This window comes from Peromyscus eremicus, chromosome X, assembly GCF_949786415.1.
Source record: "Peromyscus eremicus chromosome X, PerEre_H2_v1, whole genome shotgun sequence".
Classification (NCBI taxonomy): domain Eukaryota; kingdom Metazoa; phylum Chordata; class Mammalia; order Rodentia; family Cricetidae; genus Peromyscus; species Peromyscus eremicus.
In genome coordinates, this window is record NC_081439.1 from 10,621,677 (window position 1) to 10,644,986 (window position 23,310).

General features: G+C 40.2%; 1 protein-coding gene across 1 annotated transcript in view; it reads right to left on the reverse strand.

The window, feature by feature from the left end:
• The window catches only part of LOC131899011 (cytochrome b-245 heavy chain), a 37,308-nt gene extending 23,981 nt beyond the window's left edge, over positions 1-13,327 (reverse strand). The window contains exons 1-3 of the mRNA XM_059250344.1: positions 13,230-13,327; positions 11,233-11,328; positions 9,398-9,508 (exon numbers count right to left, since the gene is read on the reverse strand). Coding sequence (XP_059106327.1) covers positions 9,398-9,508; positions 11,233-11,328; positions 13,230-13,274 — 252 coding nt within the window. The 5' untranslated portion in view covers positions 13,275-13,327. The remainder of the gene's footprint in view (positions 1-9,397; positions 9,509-11,232; positions 11,329-13,229) is intronic.
• Positions 13,328-23,310: the final 9,983 nt, after the last annotated feature.

Genomic DNA, 23,310 nt, shown 5'->3' on the forward strand with positions numbered 1-23,310 from the left:
ATGTTCCTGCCTTATGTGATACAGCCAGTAAGTGACAGAGATGGGAGTTCAACCCAGACCATCTTAGAACTGTATCAACAGTGCAGTAATTTATATGATACCTTAACATTCAGACTAGAAGTGGGTCCAGTGTATTTGGCTCACCTCCATATGTCAGAGTGCATGGATTTGAATCTGGAGTCAAGTCAGTGCTCAAAGCAGAGAAAGCAAACCCTAGCTGATGGTTAAAATAGAGTTTTATCCTCACATAATCAAATAATGCTGCTGTGAACATAGTTGAGCATGTGTCCTTGTGTATATGTCTTGGGTATATGCTCAAGAGTGGTATAGCTGGATCTTGAGGTGGATTGATTCCCATTATTTATAATAGCCAGAACCTGGAAACAACCTAGATGCCCCTCAACCGAAGAATGGATGAAGAAAATGTGGTGTATCTACACAATGGAGTATTACACAGCCATAAAAAACAATAGCATCATGAAATTCGCAGACAAATGAATGGAAGTAGAAAATATCATCCTGAGTGAGGTAACCCAGACTCAGAAAGACAAACATGGCATGTACTCATGCATAAGTGGATACTAGATATAAAGCAAAGGATAATCAGACTGCAACCCACAACTCCAGAGAAGCTAGGAAACAAGGAGGACCCTAAGAGGATTGCCTTGGGAAGGGAGATCCCACTGAGTAAGCTGTATATGGTGGGGGCAAAAGAGGGTAGGGGATGGTGAATGAGAACATGAGGGAACAAGATGGTTGAGCTGGAACAGGAGAAGAGTGGGAGAGCAAGGAAAGAGATATCTTGATAGAGAGAGACATTACGGGGCAAAGGAGAAACCTGGTGGTAGGGAAGTTCCCAGGAATCCACAAGGATGACCCCAGACTACTAGTGGAGAGGGTGCCTGAACTGGCCTACTCCTGTAATCAGATTGGTGAATACTCTGTCATCATAGAGCCTTTATCCAGTAACTGATGGAAGCAGATGCAGAGATCCACAACCATGCACCAGGCCGAGCTCCGGGAGTCCAGTCGAAGAAACAAAAGAGGGATTCTATGAGCTAGGACATCAAGATCATGATGGAAAAATCTACAGAGACAACTGAACCAAGCTCAAAGGAACTCACGAACTTTAGACGAACAGCTGTGAAACTTGCGTGGGACTGGACTAGACCTTCTGCTTAATCGAGACAGTTGTGTAGACAGGTGTGTTTGAGAGGCCCCTGGCAGTGGGATTGGGATCTATCCCTGGCGCATGAGCTAGCTTTCTAGATCTCATTACCTATGGTCAGACACCTTGCTCACCCTTGATGCAGCGGGAAGGGGCTTGGTCCTGCCTCAACTGAATGTGCCAGGCTTAGCTGTCCCCCTATGGGAGAACTTACCTTGTTGGAGGAGGGGATGAGGGGTGAGTCGTGGGGAGCTGGAGGAGGGATGAGAGGGGGATCTGTGGTTGGTATGTAAAATTAATTTAAAAAATTAATAGAAAAATGAAGACTAGAATGGAAAGAAACCAATAAAGGGCATATTATCATTCAGCTACCACTGTGCTTTAACGGTGGCTTCATTCAGACCAGGGAACTCCTTTATAGTTTTAAGGAAACAGCCTCCTGTTTGTTTTTTATGTCCATCGGGGTTTTGCCCAATAAGGCTGCCAGATCCCCTGGAATTGGAATTACAGACAGTTGTGAACTGCCATGTGGGTGCTGGGAATTGAACCTGGGTTCGTTGGAAGAAGGGCTAGTGCTCTTAACCGCTGAACCTTCGCTCTAGCCCAACCTCCTGTTTCTTAACTGCCACATTCCTTCAGTTTTTAAGAGTACTTCTGGTAGGCAGAATTCTGGAATGATTTGTAATCATCTTGAACAATCTTCTCCCTTGACTTTGGATGGGACCTGTGACTAGGATGTGTGATTTTGTTAGACTATATGATAAAATGGACTCTGCAGATGTAAAGTTCAAAATTGACCTAAAGAGGGAGATTTTTTCCAGGTATCTGACACTATTACATAAACTTGAAATCTAGGTCTTAGATGTCCCAAGTGGAGGAAGTCAGGGATTTGAAATACCAGAAAGATGTAAGGTACTGTTGCTGCCTGGAGGATGGAGACAGGTACATGGCAGGGAGGTGGTGGGACCTGTGGGGTCCAAAAGTGGCCATGGGATAACTGCTAGCAGGGAAACAGGGACCACAGACCAGCAACTGTAATGAATGGAAGTTTGCTAAGAAGGAGCTCAGAAAGGGGTTTTTGGTTTGTTGTATTTTATTTTGTTGTACAGAGCTGAGGATGGAACCGAGGGCCTTATGCATGCTGGAAACATACTCTATCTCTGAGCTCAGACTTTCAGAAGAATATTCTAATCCATTTTCAAGGTACACTCATTTCCTCTCAGTCCAGCAAACATTTTTTGAATCTCAGTTTCATAGAATGCCGAGTAGAAAAGTCAATCACAGGGTGCTGGACCTCTGCTTGCCACAACTTGCAGCTTGTAAATGAGGGTTGTTTAAAACTATTGCATTTGTGATTTATTGCACAGGAGTAGATAACTAATAGCATCCTTCCTGGAGTGGTAAACTGGATTGGACTCTTGGGCAGTGGTGGCATGGGCCTTTAATCTGAGCACTCGGGAGGCAGAGGCAGGCAGACCTCTGTGAGTTCGAGGCCAACCTAGTTTGAAAAGTGAGTTCCAGAACAGCCAGGGCTGTTACACAGAGAAACTCTCTCAAAAAACCAAAACCAAATAAAGAATCACAGGATGGGAATTAGCATAGTTGAAAGCAGTAATGAATTACATTTGAAAGTAAGTTTTGCCTCCACGTGTGTCTATGGTGAGTCACAGACCTACCACTTAGCTGTAGGACAATTTTCTCACCTAGATAAACATCGAAGTTCTTCTCTAGGAGGCATGTATTCATTGAGAGATGTTTCATTAGAATTTGATGTTATTTTGCATCATTGTGTAACGAACTTCTCATCTAATGTACCCCGGCTCTCCAGCTACAGGGCAAGTATCCTGTACAAAGATGACCATGCTATGTACTTGCCAATTTTTCTTTAATAATTACTTGGTCACCCAAATGGAGCACACTTTTTATTGCCTTGACAATAAGATCATTAAGCCTATCTACATTTGCCACTGCTTATTTTCTATTGTCTTGAAGGGAGATTGAAAAAAAATTCACTAGCTCCTCCCATATCATAACAAATCTGAAGAGAAATAATATGGCTTTGTTGAGCTTTCTACGTCATCTCCATAGCTCTGTCTTTATCACTCTCATTAGCATCAATAAAATTTGAGAAATAATAGATGTTGATGTCCCTAACCAACCTTTGACACAAACACTTAGAAAAGATAAATGCAGTGTCAGAACAATGGAGAGCTATGATTTGGTAATAGAGTGTCTATTCAAAGATAAGCATTCTATCCTAACATCTAGTTAACGCAAAGAAGAGTTTATTCAAACAGAGTAACGGGTGAGTCAATGGAACAGGTCCCATCAGGGCAGCGGCAATCCTTCATTTTTCCTAACCGCAGTCGTCAGTGTGCTCAGGAATGGCAAGCCACCCTAAAGAAAGCCACAAGTCATGCTGATGCTGAGCTTTCAAGAGAATGATCTCCTCACCACTTCCTGAAAACGAGGCACGATGATAAGCTGGTGAAGTTGGAAGAAGAGCTTTACTGTCTTTGATTGTCTGGGTCCTTTCTCTTCCTCCTCACCCTACAGATACCATTTCTGTGCTTTGAATTGTTACCAGCCGTCTCCCAAACAGACAAGCTGTCATCACGCCTCACAGCTTCCTCAGGGAACCACCTCTTTGCCTTTGTCCACTGACTTCTAAAGGGAAGTTTCTCTGTTACTGTCACAGAGGGCCTTGCCCAATTTCAACAAATTCTCATTTTAATGCAAGGGCAATTGTTGGGACATCCTGGCAAATTTCTATGCTCTATTGAAACTGAATTTCAAAATAATGAAAAGTGGAACTAAAATGAAGTCAATATTGAATAGGGTATATTGTGAGCTTTTGTAGCTCTAGTTTATGTATACTTGGTCTGATTGTGTTTGCATTACATATTTACAAGCACTTTAGGTAAAATGTCAAGAGCTGTCCTTACATCCACCTACAGATCTCAGGTGAAGAAACAGTCAGCCATGGCATACATGCGGCAGGAAAAATATGTGATAACTATGAATGATAACACTTTTTATGGTACTCCTTATACTTTTGAAATCCCATGGCTATTCTATATCGCTTCCACACGACTCTAAGCTCCTTACGCTTGTGGCCATCTGCCCTTCCTCACTCCGTGTCTCCAGTTATTAATGTATAGAAAGACCTCCACTGGGGTGTCAACTCAACATTGACAAACTCAACCAGTAGATGTTTAATAAAAGTGTGGTCATTCATTGTTCTTCTGTTTTCCAACACTGGAGATGGAATGTGCGGCCTTTCCTCCTTGGCATGTTCCTCACCACTGAACTACAGCCCTTCCTAGCAGGGCGTATTGACGTGTAAATTTGCATCCTATGACCTGCTTTCCTGCTAAATTGTTCCTGAGGCAGAAAGCACAAGGGAGTCCCTCTAGGAGGCCACACGGTTCGAGACAGCCATGATGAGGCCCTCTGACTCTGAGCCTGTACAAGGCAAAAGACCTTACCTTTTAACCTTCCTGTTTCATTCTGACCTGAAGATTAGGATGGGTCACAAGTCAGAAATGTGTTTCTACACATCCAAGTGAGGTTATTAAAAGTTCACCAAGGACTTCCGTATGTTTAGGCCTATCTTTTTCCCATCTCCCTCAACAAAGCTAGCTGAGAACCTTTACCCTTTTTCTTTCTTTCTTTTTTTTTTTTTTGGAGAGGGGTAAGGATACACAGCCAGAGAGCTTTTTCCCCTGGGTAATCAGAAACCCAAGTCTGAATGATTCAGACCTCTAAAACTGATCAGAAATTCTGTGGATGTTTAGTTAGCACAGTGTCCCATTAACAAGTTCTTGAAATTGTTATATCCTTATCATTTCTAGAGGAGGTTATTTAGCAGGTTCAAATACTCATTTTAAACAGAGCCGCAGGGACAGTTACAGATGTTTAGTTGACACATTGAAAATCAAAAGGATCACAATTACCTGGCTTTCAACCCAATACTCCCATTTAATTGTGTTCCCATCTCACTCCCCTGACATGAGTTCTATGGAGCTTCAGTGAGCTGTGGCGGTTACAATTTCCGACATGAATCACAGCATATTCATTCATTTAAATCTCAATCAGAAAAGCAGTTTCGTCGTTTTTCAAAGTTCACATTTCAGACTGCCAATCTCAGAGAGAAGGGCATGCCATACCTGGAGCAGGCCATTGCTTCCGGGGGAGGGGGAGGGGGAAGGGTAACAGACTAGTGGTACGAAAGCATGAAGAGCAGTTCTAGGAAGGAAGAGTATGAATGGGGATGCATGGCAGAGAGATGGGGAGAGGGGGTAGTGGAGACGCGATCAACCAGAACCAAGGATGTACGAAAATGCCCTAAGGAGAACCATTACTTTGTATGCTAATGTAAATAAATAACAAAGGGCTGGGGGAAATTGTTCTTTTGTGGGAGGATCTAGCTAGTTACAGGGTTGGGCTTTTCTCCAACTTGTCACTCACTGCTATTAAAGATCCTCATGAAGGTCTTCACCTGCGGGCCACAAGACGCCCCAAAATTGACATTTTATATGTGCTACTCATGGGACACGGACACTCAAAGCAATGCAACTTTGGGTTGTGGGGTAACCAGGATTTCTTAACTGACCGCCTTGGTGAAACACTGCCTGTTTCTCAGGCTTTACTTCCTCTAAATAGAAAGCATTCAAATGGGGACAAGGAGAATTTTTCTTAAGCACCCAAATCATGTCTCCATAAAAACAAAAGGCTGTTGTGCAATGGCTTCATCCAGCAAGTCTTCATCTGGCTCCTGTACTGTTTAAAAGATGGGCGGATAGCTTGGCTACCAGCCTTGCGATCCAGTGAGATCTCATCTCCGCTGAGTCTTCCATTCAGGAGATTATTCGGAAAGCCTGATGGTCAATGTCTAACACTAGGGGCTGTTGTTACCTTTTGTCCTGGGTTCTCTCAGTTTGCAAGGCAGAATTGTGACATATCGAATTAATGACTTAGATAAAGGAGCTTTGTCACAGTATTTTCCAGAGCTAAAGGACCTGACCCTTTTCCAGAGAACTTCAAAGGACTTGCTGACATTCTTCATTTATGTCTGTCTGTCTGATTTGTTGGTTTGCTGTCATTTTGCTCAACTGCATATGGATTTGCAGTGCTGGAGCTGGGACTCGGGGCCTCCTGCATGTTAGGTTAATGCTGTGCTACTGAGCCACACCCTTTTCCCGACTCCTCACGTAAAATTAGACCCCTTAGAGTGGAGTTTAGCGAATATGTCTAAGATGAAATGGTATTTTGTAAAGAGGTGGATAGTATCAAAGTTTGTCTGTTCATCTCATTTTAGCAAATTTGCGGGCTGTATGTTTTTAAACAAAAACTCTTCATTAGGCTAATATGAATTTTGTATGAGTAGGAAAAGGGAGGCAAAGTGAAATGCAAGTTGTACCTGTAATTCACAATCTAGTTCATATATTCAGCAATTGTCGGATGAAATATTAGTCCTTTAGCTATACATTTAAGCTTGTAGTTTCCCAGCAAAATCCCTGCTTTCTACCCTAGTCTTAGCTTAGAGCAGTAGTTCTCAACCTGTGGGTCATGACCCATTTCACAGGATGTTTACGTTACGATTCATAACAGTAGCAAAATTACAGTTATAAAGTAGCAACAAAGTAATTGTATGGTTTGGGTCATCACAACATAAGGAACTGTATTAAAGGACTTCAGCATTAGGAAGGGTGAGAATCACTGTCTTAGACACTTACCCATTACAATTACTGTACTCTCATAAACAAGAGTTTGCTTGCTGTTTTCCTTTAAAATTGATTTTAACTTAAATATTTTAAGATTTTAGGAGAGAGAGAGGGAGGGAGGATGGGGTAGGCATGTTTGTGTGTTAGCCAGAGGTCGATAGCAAGTATCTCCCTCTATTTTCCATTTTATTTTTGAGGCAAAATTTCTCACTGAATCTGGAGCACACCAATACTGCAGGATGAACTGGCTGTTGAACTCCAGGTCCCAGGAGGGCACTAACCCCTAATATTTCTCAGAAATTCTTTCAATGTGGTCAGGAATAGTTAAAAAAATTCCAAAGTGAAGCAGTGTCTTGCTGATAATTAGGTTTTAAAGGCTAGTTCCACAGAAATATCCCCCAATCAAGCTCATGATGCTGCCTGTCCTTGGCGAGAGTGACATGTTCAACCTACCCAATTCTGTGCACTATTTCCCCATTTCTTCTTATGAAAGAATATACTATCCCTCTTTCTCCCAAGCCAGATAGAACCTGACTTATATTCATCTTCATTCTCCAAGTACACCAACATTCATCGAAGGAAAACAATGTAGCCATCAGTTCATACATTGGGTAAATATCAACCTTGGCGTTTCTTTTGGTACTGGCAATTGACCCTACAGTGTCATGCATGGTTGGCAAGTACTGTACCACTGAGCTGCATACCCTGCCCAACAAATACATTTAAATAGAACACAATAAAAGGTAATAATAAAAAGTATTATAAAATTTCTCATTTTTGAGAATCAGATTTTCTCACCATTTTCTATGCTTTTTTGTATGCCCATGCTATTTTCTCCACATAGAAAATTTTTCTGTTTCATCAATAAATTCTAGATGTTGATATAGCCTCATATGCCCATTCTCAGGCTACTTTCTGAAACCTTCCTGGCATTCCCTGACCCATCTAATGTCATTTCTGTCTTATTTGATCCTCCATGGCTCTTTATTTTAATGTTTTATGGGACCTACCATAAACATTTATTTGAACACGTGCTAAATAAGTAACAATGACTTAGCCGGGCAGTGGTGGCACACACCTTTAATCCCAGCACTTGGGAGACAGAGCCAGGCGGATCTCTGTGAGTTCGAGGCCAGCCTGGTCTTCAAAGCGAGTTCCAGGAAAGGCACAAAGCTACACAGAGAAACTCTGTCTCAAAAAACCAAATAAATAAATAAATAAATAAATAAATAAATAACAATGACTTAATTTTCATCTTCATATAATACTACCAGTAAAAAAGTGTATATAAAGTCTTGCCGGGCGGTGGTGGCGCACGCCTTTAATCCCAGCACTCGGGAGGCAGAGCCAGGAGGATCTCTGTGAGTTTGAGGTCAGCCTGGGCTACCAAGTGAGTTCCAGGAAAGGTGCAAAGCTACACAGAGAAACCCTGTCTCGAAAAACCAAAAAAAAAAAAAGTGTATATAAAGTCTTATAGGTTAAAAATACTCTTTCTATATCAAGGTGCTCATTAAAATCTTGATGTGAGGGCAAAGAGGGCTCTGGGCGTTTAGAAAGCTCGGAAACTTCCAATCCCATGGAGCTAAAATTTCCTTAGCTTGCTTTTCTTTATTTTTGTTTTATTTTTAAAAGGATCTCACTATGTAGCTGATGCTGGCCTAGAACTCACTATATAGCATGGGATGGCCTCAAACTTAAGATATGTCTGTCTCAGGCTCCTCATTGCTGGGATTATAGACTTGTGCCATCATAGGAATCAGCTATTCCTACTCATGTTTTCTTTTTTCTTTTCTTTTCTTTTCTTTTCTTTTCTTTTATTTTCTTTTCTTTTCTTTTCGTTTTGTTTTGTTTTTGTTTTTGTTTTGAGACAGGGTTTTTCTGTGTAGCTTTGCGCCTTTCCTGGAACTCACTCTGTAGCCCAGGTGGGCCTCGAACTCAGAGAGATCTTCCTGCCTCTGCCTCGCAAGTGCTGGGATTAAAGGCGTGTGCCACCACCGCCCAGCTCTTATTTTCTTATAGTATGTTGTTTTGTGCATCGATTGAATTTGCTTGAGATGCTACACAGAAAATGGTTTTTTTTTTCTGATAAAATTTAAAAAATATTCTTGAACAGTTAGTTCCAAAATATCACTGGCTCATATACTCCTAATACATGTATGTTTACTTCATTACTATTGTTGATATATAGTTTGTTTAGCTGCTTCTTAAAATTTCCAAGTTAAATGATTGCTCCAGGAAACTCTACCCTCAAATAGTATAATATATATTATTTGATATATACTATTGTGTGTGTGTGTGTGTGTGTATATATATATATATATATATATATTCATATGTGTATAGGTATATGTATATGATGTATATTACAGCATAGGACATGGTGTAGCCCATAAATATTCTACATAAGAGAAGCTTCACAAAGCATTATTTGCTTTTCCTTAGAAAGAGCATTTGGCATGATGGATTGAAACTTTGAGGCACTCCACAGAATATTTGGTCTTACCGCACTGGAACCCCTGAGGAAGGAGAGCAGATTTCGACACACTGGCAGCAGGATCAGCATGCAGTTGAAATTCAGGCAGGCTGCAGGTGCCCTGGCCAGAGCCAGTGCTGACTAGAAGAGAGAGGATAGGGAGTAGAGAGACTTGCGTGAGCAGAATACCCACATTCCTCTTCCCTGGAGGTCTATCATGGGACCCCAAAAACGCTCCTTCAAGACATCTGGAAAGAATTTCCTTCAGAGCAGAGGATTTCTTCCTTAGGGTCCACTGATGTGCTTTCTTTTAACCTGAAACTGCCTTTTAACCTCAACTGAACATTTTAAAGTTTCAAACCTGAAGAGAAGTTGAAATGAATGTACTTTGAGTTGTGTTTATCCACCTCCCAGACGAAACCTTTTAAATTTTAGTATGCGTGCTTTATCGACCTTTCCACCCCTTTCTCCATTTGAGGAGAGTATCAGGTGTCCTCCTATATTTCTGTTGCTCTCTGCTTTATCCCATTGAGACAAGGTCTCAGCTTGAACCAGGATCTCACCGTCTTTTCTCTAGTCTGGTGTTCAGCATGCTCCAGGGATCCTACTGTCTCCACTACCGCCTTATCCTTCCAGTAGTGGGGTTCTGGGTGCCTGTGGCCACACTTGCCTTTGTACATGGGTGCTGGGGAACTGAACTCTCGTCCTCATGCTTGTGCAGCAAGCACTCCTATCCTTTGAGCACCCCCCTTACACAGTTGGTACATGGTAAGTTGCATGCATAAGTTTACATCCTCCTAAATCTTTGAGCATGCGTACCATTAACATGAGGTCAGTATCAAAACTAGATCTTTGATTTTAAACAAAGTCCCCTTAGCATTCAGACCTTAACTGTAACTTAAGTTGATATAGTGTAATACTTGGGCAAAATTGGTTTTGCCATATCTAAAGAAGTTGCCTGTTCTACAACCTACAGGGTCAGCATGAATACATTAGAGACAATTTTAATAATGTCATATGATTGTTTGATAATACTTATACATATGATTATAACATATTATTAGTGTAAGCAATTAATATTTTCAGCATTATATAACAAATTATGTGCTCTGGGAGTGGCTGCAGTTCTAATTGTTTTCATTTGTGATATAGATACCTGACAATTCAAGGAAATAGATTACTTAAAGACTCAAAGAAACTCAAGGACCTCCACTCTGCTGGCCTACTGAAATGCTGTAGTACACAAACAAGTTCCTGCCAGTCTCCAGATGTAACTTGAAGTTGGTTTTCTCAAGATCATTTCATGTGTCATTAGGAGGAGGGCTTCTCCATGCAAAAAAAAAGGTATGAACCATCTACCTTGGAAAAATTACAGAAAATTTCAGTTGTCACACCAACTGTATGGTGTGATGAATGGATGGCTCCCAGTAGGCTTTCCATTCTACAGATTCCTATGCTAAGCCTGGTACATATTGCTAGACAGGGATGCAGCTTAGACCCTCTGCCATACTTGTTTGTTACACTGGTAGGCCTTAAGAGACTCTTGACAAAGAATTTGCAATTGGGGATGAAACTGATGACGTTGTCTTGGTTGGTCAGAATATTTCTTTTAAATCTTGAAAGGAATAAATATGAGCACATGTGCCTAGAAGTGTGAACTGGCCAATTTTGCATGAGGTAGTTTACTTACTCCCCCCACAAAAGCTGCACTAGGGAGCAGAGCCAGGTGGAACTCTGTGAGTTCGAGGCCAGCCTGGGCTACCAAGTGAGTTCCAGGACAGGCGCAAAGCTACACAGAGAAACCCTGTCTCAAAAAAAAAAAAAAAAAAAAAAAAAAAAAGAAGAAGAAGAAGAAGTTTACTTACCCCAAGGAGTTTTCGAGTATAATAGTACTTAGGTCCATCATCATAAACCTTGTAGTAATGGACAAAGAGGAAGACATTCAACCCCAACCACACCAGCTGCACAAACAGAAAAAGTCAGATGAGGTTTATAAATCTAAATGGGTAGAGATGATTAAAAAAAAATCCCATATGACACTGGAGTCAAGTGAAGGACAGGACTTCCCTCAAGTTCAGACTTTGACATTGGTGGTTACAGAGCTGAGCACAATCAGCTTAGAGGCAGCTCTTTCCTATTCCAGTGCCACTCCACTTTTCAGTAGCTGACTTTATCTTTCTTCATCGTTTTGCATCATTACTCCACTACTTGGTCAACATATTAAATTAATAACAGTCTGTCTCATCTCCTTCTCTCTCCTCCTCTTTTCATCTTAAGCTCAGACAGAGAGGTAACAATGATGGAGAAGTAAAGTGAGAAGAGATGGAAATACGGTATTGTTGGTGGCTCAACCTGTAGAAGCTGAGCTCCACTCTCGCAGATGTCAGTCATCTACTTGCAGCACATACAGCTTACCATTCTATTTGGTAAGTTTTCCTTCACTTTTAAAGGAGGGGATATTGAACATGGGCAAGGGGGTCAAGGTCATGAAATTTACAAAAGTAAACATTCTAGATTTTAAGTTCGCATTTGATGTCAACAACCTTATGAAGGGGTGATACTGCCCAGTCTTCTACCTTCAGTTCCATAGTGATTTTCTTTCAATATTAAATTATTAGTTATTATTAATACTAGCTATGAAATACCCATGGATGCTTCCTAACAGTCTCTCTTTACGAAGAAGGTGCTACAGAAACTTCATTTCTTACCCTGCCACTCCCCTTAACTCTAGATTTCTAAGCCATGTCTTTACTTTCATCTTTATGCATACATAATTTCAAAGATTACTTTCTGGGGAAACTGTAATTAGAATAAAAGTTGTATTTCACCTCGTTTCTTAGGTGAGTCACATGCCCTTAAAATGGTAGCAAGTACTCAGGACTACAGTTTCAAATCCCCATGTTCTATGTTGCATTAGAATGTTGGTTTGGCATGAGCCATGTTTCAATCAAATATTTGTTGTTTTAATTTTATTCGTGCTATTAATTTATTTATATCTCCAGAACTCAAAGAGTCCATGCATTACATGGTAAATTTTTTTTACCAAACTTCCATTCATAAGCGATTTTTGATATCATGCTGCATTAGCTGTTTGGCAAGGATATTTAGATACCACATTTCTTCCAAATTCATCCTTAATTGCTTTGCTGAGAACACTAACTTAAGAGTACAGAACAGAAATCAATGTGTAATTGAAAATTAGCCACAACCTTATTTCCAGAATTGTTTCTCCAGATAAGTAGGTTTATATATAATTGCATATTATAGACATACTTTATATGTACATAAATACATATAATAGACATACAGCATATGTATGAGTCTAAATTTATTTCAAGTTTTTCATCTCGATTTGTTGCAAAATTCACAAGTAACTACAGTTCAGACCTCATAGGGGGGAAAAAAGTGCTTGTTTTAAAAAGAAATTTGAGAACTTTGGTCATTTTGGTGTTATTACTGAAATAAAGGTAGGTCCCTTCCCATCCAAGAAATCTATAAATAAATATTATTTAGGAAACAGTAAAGTTTTAATTGACCATTTTAAGTAGATCACATAAAAAGTGGAAAATTTTACCTCTGAGTAATTTAAAAAAACTCAGAATTCGAGATCTTTAGTACTAACTGTCTTTTATTCTCTCTGTTAAATGCTGGCTAATTTCATAGTCTTAGTAACTCAGAAATAAACTAGGAGAAATGAGAGCCATTGATGCATAGTTTTAATGACATTTAAATAGATGTTTGTTCACAGAGTAAGTACATTTGTTAAGCAAACAACGATAAGAAAACCCACTGCTCTATTTTGGCTCCCAAGAGAACTCCAGCATGTTAAAGAGTTTAGAATTTCTCTGTCGTTGGTACTTACAATGACAAAGATGGAGAGTCCCTCATTCACAGCCCAGTTCCCCATGGTAGCAAAGGTTGAGTGTGCTGGGTCTGCCTCTCTCCTCCACTGTGCTTCTTCTTTGTATGAGGAAATGAAAACAGCAGCCTTGGGGCAATATGTTTCCTTTTCTATTATCAGAAATTAGCTAATCATTGGTCAACTGAAGGCCTGTTTCCATAACAAATTTAAATCTTTAAACCACATAAAAACTCCAGAAAGAAAAAAGATCTCGTGATTCAATCACACTGGAAAATGAAATCAATTGCTACAACTGAGAGACTATTTGCCAAGTTTTTAAATTTGTTCTATTATTTATCAGATTATTTGTGCAGTTTATGAATGTATTATACTCAGTGAATTTTTTTTTTTTTTTAGCTAACAGTTGTCTACTTGCAAATTTCAAGTTATTCACCTAAGCATAGATAAAATGTATAGGTGCTGGGTAAAACATTAAACACATGTGACATCTTCTGACGGGCTCTTACAACAGTATTTATTCTCACTGGATGAAGTAAGAAGAGTGATAGATGATGTTTATAGAGTATTAACCATGTGCCAATTTTATATCCTAAAATGGATATAGGTCTATATTGTGTATATACATTTGTAAATTGAAACATATATATATAAATACATATGTATGCGTACACAGAAACATACTTGTGCCCACATATACATCAGTTCAGTTGATTCTCATGACTCTGCTCCTATAGAGTCGATTCTATTTTATGATTACATTTACAGATGAGGAAGCCAAGATCCAGAGCAGTGAACTTATTTCAACCCAGTAACAATGCCAAGGAATAGTGTAGGTGTTCATTTGAAGTCTAAACAACCAACATTACCTGCAAGTAAGATACCAGAGGAAAAAAGTTTAAATTTGTCAGCTCCACCTTAAATCACTCCACACAGGACTACAGAAAAGGGAATGTACCAAAAAGACCCAAATGTTTAGATGACAATCACGTTTCCAGGCAGACATTCTATATGCTGTGTGTAAACATACATCAAAGGTATACCAGTGTACGGTAGATGCTAAAGCTAGATGTAGCATAACTACCTGCTGGCTGCTACTCTGTCTTCAAGACGTGAAACAGGTGGATGGTGACCTGTCTGTGTGGTGAACGTTGATTGTACAAAGGTGGCTGTACAGTACTTACAGCTAATAGAGAAGTTCAAGAAACAAAGCAGAGCCCTGGAAGAGGACAAAAGAGCGAAAGAACCGAGGCACAAACTCCCTCAGTTGTTGTCTACAAAACACATGGACAACCTCTGGGATTGTGCCAATTAGTAAATCAGTATGTTTTTTTCATTGCGTGATATTTAAAGAAAGGTAGTTTGACTTCCCCATGGTAATTAGAACATGTATAACCCACACAAAGCAAACCCACCTCCTAGGTTCATTCCCCAAAACAGATAAATTCAAAGAATCACTAGACGATCGGAACATTAGCAAGTTACATGCTTCTTTGTTTGCTGATCTGTTTGCCTACCCTCTCCGAGTACTGCTGTATTTCACAGAGAACGACATTTGTCAGCCAGCTTAGACTGACGGCTTCCGGTTGGCCCAGCTAAACTGGAGTAGAGAAGCCACAGTGTTTCTCACCACAGAATTTTGCTTCAAGAGGCATTCACCAGGTGGGTGAATTGCTACTATGTCTCCAGCTTCCCCTTCAGCCCTTCCCTTCAGTGTGTGAGCACCTGCTAGTCAGGAGCATTGTAGGGCTCCAAGTTGCCAGATGGCCCTGGCTGCTGTGCGGGGGCGGGAGGTTAGACAACCCCTCCCAATTCCCCTCTGACTGAGAGCTAACCACTTCCTGTAGTTATTCTTTTTTTTTATGTTGCCTCTTGTCCCCTGTTGGGATTCTCCACTTTTCCATCACCCATGTAACACTTTTCTGGTGTAAAAGTCTCTGTCGAAATAGGTGGTTTCTGTTTTTTACTTGGATTTTGAAACAAAATAATTCAAATGAGTACTGTTTCTTTTTCATGTAGCTGAAGAAGTGAGTCCTATATGCCTAAGGAACAATAAAACACCATAATCATGAATTCTCTTTATCTTCTCCACTCACAAACTCCCTTTTAAGGATGACTCCTAGTCTTTCAAGCTTTTCAAAATTCAACAAGCTCTTCTGTATCTTTCCCCTCTTTTCTCTTGCCTACCTAATGGGTCATCCTCCTTGTCCCTCTTCACGTTTCCTCTACTGTTTTTCATGTGTGTTCTGAAGCCTGTGCTCTACTGCGGAAGAACTGAGAGTGCCATGCACATTCACAGACTAAGAAGCACTATTTTCTGTTTCTTATAAACATGCTTGGTGGACGTTAACCCCTCCTTTTCCTTCCCTCTAAAAGTTCAGAAGAAAATTTAGAGAAGGAAGCATTTTGCCATGGGTAAGCAACCATTCCCTTCTGTTGATTGGCCCCCCTCATGAAACTAATCACGACACTCCGAGTTGCATTTTCCTGAGTCTTAAGAGCCTCAATCAGTTTCACAGCTGGAGAAGATCACTTGCGATGAAAAGTAAAATCTTTCTTCCATTGAATCTAACTTCCCTTTTGAGAAGACTAAGAAATCTGCAGTGTGTGCTGCCCTCGGAAACACAGGTGGACAGGGTGGTAAAGGGGCAGCGGGATTAGCACTGATTACACAAGGAGAATAACAAAACTTAAACCTCTGGATTAGCTAATGGGTATTAGCTTAGGGCTCATCTTGTCCCGATCCCTTCAGCTTCCACTGGCTCTTGAACTGGTGGCATTCAGTAAGATTGTGGAAAACTTAAGCACAAACTCACAAGCCCTTGAGACACAGGAGAGAGGCAGTCCCAAGTTTCAGAATATTCCCTGATTTTACTCCCTGAATGTGATTCTGTCTTTTCTGTCTTGATAGCTCAATTTGCAAATTAGATTTCCCACAATTTCAAGGAGGAAAATTGCTATAGAAAGGGAGAGATGTAACTACATCAAAAGTCCTGATGCATTTTGTTCCTAGTGCTGAGGAAACTGTGTTTTCTTTCTTTTGTAGCTAGCTTGTGTTCACTGGACTTTCCAGAATTGTCATGTTTGTCAAAATCTGCAAAATTTGCCTAAGGTTTACTACGGAGAAGTTCCCTTGGACACAGTGATTTTCTTAGGTTGGGTCCTTGATATAAACAAGAGCGATCAGTGTTTTTGCATCCTCTAGAGGAACAAAATTAAAACTGTTTTTCTCTTCCTCTTTGTCAATGATGTATGTCTTGTGTGACTACAGTCTGTCACTACTATCATGTGCTAAAAAAATCTGAGTAAGAATTATACCAGGACATGGAGGAATGAGCTGGAATTGACAGGGAAGCCTCCTCCCTGAGGACTAGCTCTCACAGTATCAGAAGGTGCTATGAAGCCACCGAGGGAGAAGAACAATCATAAGTCCTACCCAGATGTCAAGCCTACACACCACAACAATGACTGGCCAGACAAGATATCCTCCACAGTGCAATTGTGGTGCAGCTGTCTAAATGGACTAAAGGCACCCCCCATTAGGAGGGAATTCATGCCTGGTACAACGAACCTAGCCAACTACTAGTGACTGAGGCAGTCACAGACCCTAGAGGGGAAACATGATACTGCTGTTTTCCTGACCCAGTACAATTTATAACTAACTGTATTCTAATCACTTATCCTTCCACCCACACCAAAGAAGCTTATCTCTTCCCCCACCAGAAAAGCTTCTTTTTGCAGCAGCGGCTACTACAGAGATCCACAACTGGTCAAAGCGTAGAGAATAAGTGACTGTGGGGTGCTCTTCCACTTTGCTTTCTGTTCCCGTGATAAACACTGTGACCAAAAGCAACATAGGTTTATTGCATCTTACAACTCCCAGGTCACACTCTATCACTGAAGGAAATCAGCGCTGAAATCTAAAGCAGGAACCTGGAGGCAGGAATTGAAGTAGAGGCTGTGGAGGAGTGCTGCTTACTGGCTTGCTTAATCAACCTGCTTTCTTATACAACCCAGGGATGGCACCACTCAAAGTAGTCTAAACCCTCATTCATCAGCCATTAATCAAGAAAATGTCTCACAGACAAGTCCCAGGACAATCTGATAGAGGCAATTCCTCAATTGAGGTTCCCTCTTCCAGATGACTCTAGTTTCTATTGAGTTGACAAAACCCCACCATCAAAGGTGACCTGTCCCAATGATTATATCTACCATGTAACCCCTACACCTAAAGCTCAGGGAACATAGAGGAAGAAGGGGCACAAAGATTGCAAGAAACAAGACTGAGATGCCTGCTGCTGCTAGATAGTGTCTTCTAGCCTTGACAAGGACGCCGTACCCATAAAAGCTCAACAATATGGTTGCCTAAATAAGACTTGCATAGGATAATCCCAGTCAACGTACCATTGCTAATGGAGAAAATCTCACAAGGCCCTGCTCCTAGATGAAGAGCTATAAGCAATCAGTGGCTGTAGAGGGAGGGAAAATCACTTTTTTTTTCTGGTGATAAGCATCTTGATAGGTTATCCAATCCCAAGCTGTCAACCTTAAACATGTATACAGGTGAGCAACACTAAATGGACTCAGTAGGTTTTACATAATACATGTATCTATGTAACAGCAACAATTATAGAATGAGAGGTCATGTGTTTGAGAGGGAACAGGCATGCGAGGGGCAGAAGAAAGAGGTGGAAATGATGTAAATATAGTACTCGTGAAATTCTCAAAAGAATTTAAAATTGAAAACTAAAAAACAAAGAGGGCATATACAGGAAATTATACCGACATAAATAAAACCTGAACTAGTAATGAAGACAGGGCGAGGAGATTTGAAGAGAGAGATGCTGACAATGTTTGAATTCTTAGTTTTATCTGCCTAGACATTTAGGCATTTCAATTATTCGTAAAGAGTGGGTTTCCTAGGAAACGGTCTCTAAGGTAGAGATTAGTGTGCAACATTATTGGGGAGATTTCTTGCAGGTAAGTATCTAAGAAAGGAAAGAAAAGATAATAAAACAGGAGTGTGCCAAAAAGAAAATGAATTATCATGCAGCAACCCCGCAATCTTGTGGGGAGATGTGAAACTGGAGTGACTCTGAGTAACCTTGGGGAAGATGACTCTGGATTTTAGTTGTTTGGTTTGGTTTATAGTTATAGTTTTGTAACTATAGCCAAGCAAGCCTGAAACTCACAGTGCTTCCCTTGTTTCAGCCTTCTGAGTGCTGAGATGCCCAACATGGGACACCACACCTGGAAAAGATGGTTTTATCAGAGACAATCTCTGTAGGTGTTTATAGTGTGATAGAAATAATATGCCTTGTTCACGAGAAATCACTCTGCATGCTTACAGATGAAGGAAAAGCTCTCTACTGAAGTGCCTGGCTCACTGGGGCTAATTCCCAAAGAACAGTCAACCTTAAATAGATGCCCCTAGCTTATATACACCTTCGGCTTATGAGTTTAACATAAGCACTGTCATCTTTAAATCTCTTTCAGGTCCCAGCTACGCTTTGAACAATTTGAACAGAGACAGGAGACTGCAAATCTGGTCACTTGGGTGGATGGGAGATTTACAAAGAAAGATCTTGCCAGAATTGTTGTTTAAGTACACCAGTGTTGTTCTTTCTGAATAGTTGTTGTCTAGGCTCATCTTGCTCACCTGGCAGAATTATGCTTCCTGATAAGCCCTTTCATGCTTAGCTTTGAAAAAGCTTGTAGAGTGTAGAGTCGTGGTTCAGCCTCGAGTTCCCTGATACACAGAGGAAGAAGACACTAAAAGAAGTCTCCATATGCATGCTCAAAGCTTAAGTGAGCACACAGAAACTGACAACGGAGCTGTCCCTAACCAAAAAGAAAGAATCCAATGCTGACAGCTCCTTGATCCAGAACTTCGAGCATCCAGCACTCTGAGTATACAAACTTTTGGTTCTCAAGTCATCCAGTCTATGTAACTTTATTATGACAGCCAAAGCTAACAGCTAGGTGAAATAGAAAATCAAAAAAGCCCCACATAAGTCTGGGACTGGATGCATGTCCAGGAAAGACCTAAGAAGATCACAAGGGCTCACTTCTGACTGATTTCTAGGCCCAGATCAAGCAGAAAAATGAAGATGTTAGGTAGGGCACCAGCTCTGGGAAGGATTGATCAATGGGACCCCCAAAACAGGACATATAGAACATTAAGTAGTGGTGGTAATTCCAGACAGGCCAGATCAGGACCCCACAAAGAGGACATAAAGAGCAATAATAGGTGGTGATGGTCCATTCTCGCTGCCAGATGGACCACTCACACTAGCTTCTGCAGCTTCCTTAACAGGAAAACATAGAGAAAGCTGTTAACCTTTCCAGAGTGATTTTTTTTTTTTTACTTAAATGCTTATGCACATTCTTGAATCTTATATAGCTACTTAGATTGAATTTTTGTAAAAGTGGGCTTCTGAGGAATGTATACCTTTTTCCTGGAAGTAGCTGCCCTAGAGGAGGGCAAAAAGAAGGGAATAACACAGAAAAAGAAATGTAAGGCCCATGTTTGTCAGGGTCAAGGCTTTTCTGCTGGGTTCAGCCCATTCATTAATAAAAAAAAATGCATTCTTGCTTCTTTGCTAATTAATTAAACTCTAATTAAACTGCTTACTCTACTACCATATCTCATCTGAAGCACAAGAATCAAGACTGCTTCTGGGTCAAGACCTGAAGAAACTGGAGACGTCCCCTTAATCATAACAAAGGATAACGTCAAATTGGAAATTGCCTACATGAGGGTCGAAGGAGTGCCCTGCCTGGACCCAGAATCAATCTTCAAGGACCAAGAGGGAGCTTAGTCCTACCACAACTTGATATGTCATGCTTTGTCAATACTCATGTGAGGTCTGCCCCTTTCTGAACAGAAACAGAGGATGGGGGGAGGGAATGGGAGGAGAGGAGGGAGGGGGAACTTCAGTCATATATAAAATAAATGAATAAATTTAATTTATAAAAATCAGTATGGTGTTTACAAAATAGTTTTGAAAGTTAGTAAAAAATATAATTGAAAGTAAGTAGGAAGGCAACATAATTTTTGCAGAGGGGAGAGAAGTTGAGTAATTGCACGGCAATATTAAAAATACCTAGTTTTCCACAGACAATTACAAGATATAGAAAGATAAACTATTGTCCATTCACAGGGAAAAAACAATTATCAAAGAAAAGTCCCCAAGAAAACACAGACATTGGACTAAATTAACAGTATTAAAACATTCTCATGGAGTTAAAAGAAAGAATGAACAGAAAATTAAAGGAAAATATGTCCATCATGAAAATGATGTTTCTACAGATATAGGCTATCAATTAAGAGACAGAAATTATTTAAAAAATAGAAAGTTTGGATCTGATAAATATAATAATTGAAATGAAGATGTACTAGATCTGAGAAAGGCAGAAAAGGCCACCCGTGCCCTAAAATATATGTCAAATCAAATTATTTCCTTTGAGGGAGAGTACATCATGAACCATAATACACACAAAGTGGGAAATACAGAAGAAACAAGACCAGGAACATTGTTAACTTGCCAGGATCTAGAGTCACCTGGGAGATAAACATCTGGGCATATCTGTGAGGAAGTTTCTGGATTGGGTTGAAGTCTAACTGTGGGTGGTATTATTCCATGGGCTGGGGTTGTAAACTGAATAGAAAGGGCAAAGGGAGCTGAGTATCAACATGCATTGTTCTCTGCTTCCTGACTGTAGTCATAATGTGATCAGCCGCCGCAAGCTCCTGCTGCCATGACTTTCCTACCATGATGGCTTTTAGCCTCAAACTGTGAGTCAACATAAACTGTTTCTTCCTTAAGTGGTTTGTGTCAAATATTTTTATCACAGCAAGAAAAGCAACTTTTGGGGGACAGGAGAGATTACTCAGAGGTTAAAAGCACTTGTTGCTCTTGCACAGGACTTAGATTTGGTTTCCAACACTCACATGATGACTCACAATCATATATCACTCTAGTTCCAGGGGATCCAGTATCCTCTTCTGGACTCCAAGGGCACTAGGCACACATGTGATGTAGACTCATATCTATAGAATAAAATAAAGTTCAAAAATATAAAAAGAAAAACAACTAACACAGAAGAAAAATATATGAAGAAACAGTGTAAATAGTAAAAAGGACTCTCCAAATTTGGTAACAGGCATGAAGATGCTCAGCTTAACAATCCCCAAGCAGGGTGATGTATTTAAAGTGATGAAAGAAACAAAATCTGTTTGTAGTACACCCATAGTGAATTTGAGGCCAGCCTGGGTTCCATAAAACCATGTCTCAAAACCTCAAAATCTAAAATGGAGCAATAAAATCATTAACAGATTGCTGTGGGATAATGCTTTTGTACACTGTTTAATAAAACACTGATTGGCCAGTAGCCAGGCAGGAAGTATAGGCGGGATAAGCAGACAAAGAGAATTCTGGGAAGAGGAAGGCTGAGTGAGGAGATGCCAGCCTGCTGTCCAGGGAGCAGCATGTAATGGCACACAGGTAAAGCCATAGAACACATGGCAACATATAGATTAACAGAAATGGGCTGAGTTTAAGTGTAAGAGCTAGTCAGTAGTAAGCCTGAGCTAATGGCAGAGCAGTTATAATTAATATAAGCCCCTGTGTGATTATTTTATAAAAGGCTGCGGGACTATGGGTGAGAGATTTGTCCCGACCAAGGGCCAGGTGGGACACAGAAAAACTTCAGCTATACAGATAAGGGAAAACTGAAGGAATGGAGTTCTAGTAGACCTACCTTATAAGAAAGGCTACAATGACGTTTTCAGGATGAAATGAAAGATTGCTAAATGTACTTTAAAGGTACATGAAGAAAGAAAAAGTATCAATAAGTGATTACTTAATTTTTGTAAGTTTCCATTGTTTAAAATTGTGTTTTTAATCAGTAAATAAGTTCCATTTTAGTTATTACTTTGAAAATTATAAGTTAAACGGAGAAACATATACACACATTTACATATGCACATATACATATTAAATATGTTAACATTTATCTAAGAAAAGGATTTGAATCAAATCTTCATTTTTCTAACCATACCTTTTTTTTATGGATTTGACTTGGAAAATTTGAAATCTTTTATATAATTGCCAGACAACACAAATTTATAGTTGGAAGACAATCTCTAAAATTCAAAAGTGAAATTAATGCATCTATATAATGTAACTTCCCTTCAATTAGCAGACAAAAGACCCTGCCACCAAACGCAGTTTCATTTGCTTTTGTCACAAGAAAAGGAAACAGACCTATTTTCTGCTAAGTGACACAAGGAGACCAAATCTGGCCAGTCTTCTTATAGAAGCCGGGCCATTAAGAAAATAAGGTCATTATCACACTCTTTCTTGCTAGATCAAAGGATAACTGCAGTGGCTCTTTTTAGATAAAGTTGCCTAAAAGTTTAGGAACCAAAGATAGCCACTCCGAGGAGCAGCTAGGAAACATAAATCTCATTCCTCAGGGAAGCTGATTCTCCCTCTCTCATCAGCCACTGCCTAACTGTAGCTCTTCACATAGGGGGCAGAACTTTGTGGAATTTGCCCCATCAACACTGACATGCCAACTGAGGTTGCCATCATACCAGTCTTGTTCAGACAACCGTATTGCTGAGATTTCATGGATGCATTTTCCCTGTCATATGTAGGGGACAGTATCTAGCAGCATATGTACCAGTCCATTGGCTCTTAAGAATCTTTTCAACACCTCTTGCTCAGTGTCTTCTGAGCCTTAGGTAGAGAGGTTGTGTTGCAAGATGTATCACACTTGTGGTTGAGCACACCCACAGTAACTTGTTCTTTGCGTGTTGACAAATTGTATTTCTGTAATAGTCTCCAACTATTACAAAAGAAGCTTTTGATGAGGGATTAGAGACATATTTATCTCTCTTTGTATAAACATATACATGCACATACATGTAATGATAATAATGATTAAAGAAAAGATCATTAATTTGGGAGGGGGAACACCCAGGAGTTGAAGGGAGAGGGAGAGGAGAGAGGGAGGGAGGTAGATGCAGTGAGCATGTATGAAGTTCTCAAAAAAAGAAAGAAAAATAAAAAGGAGG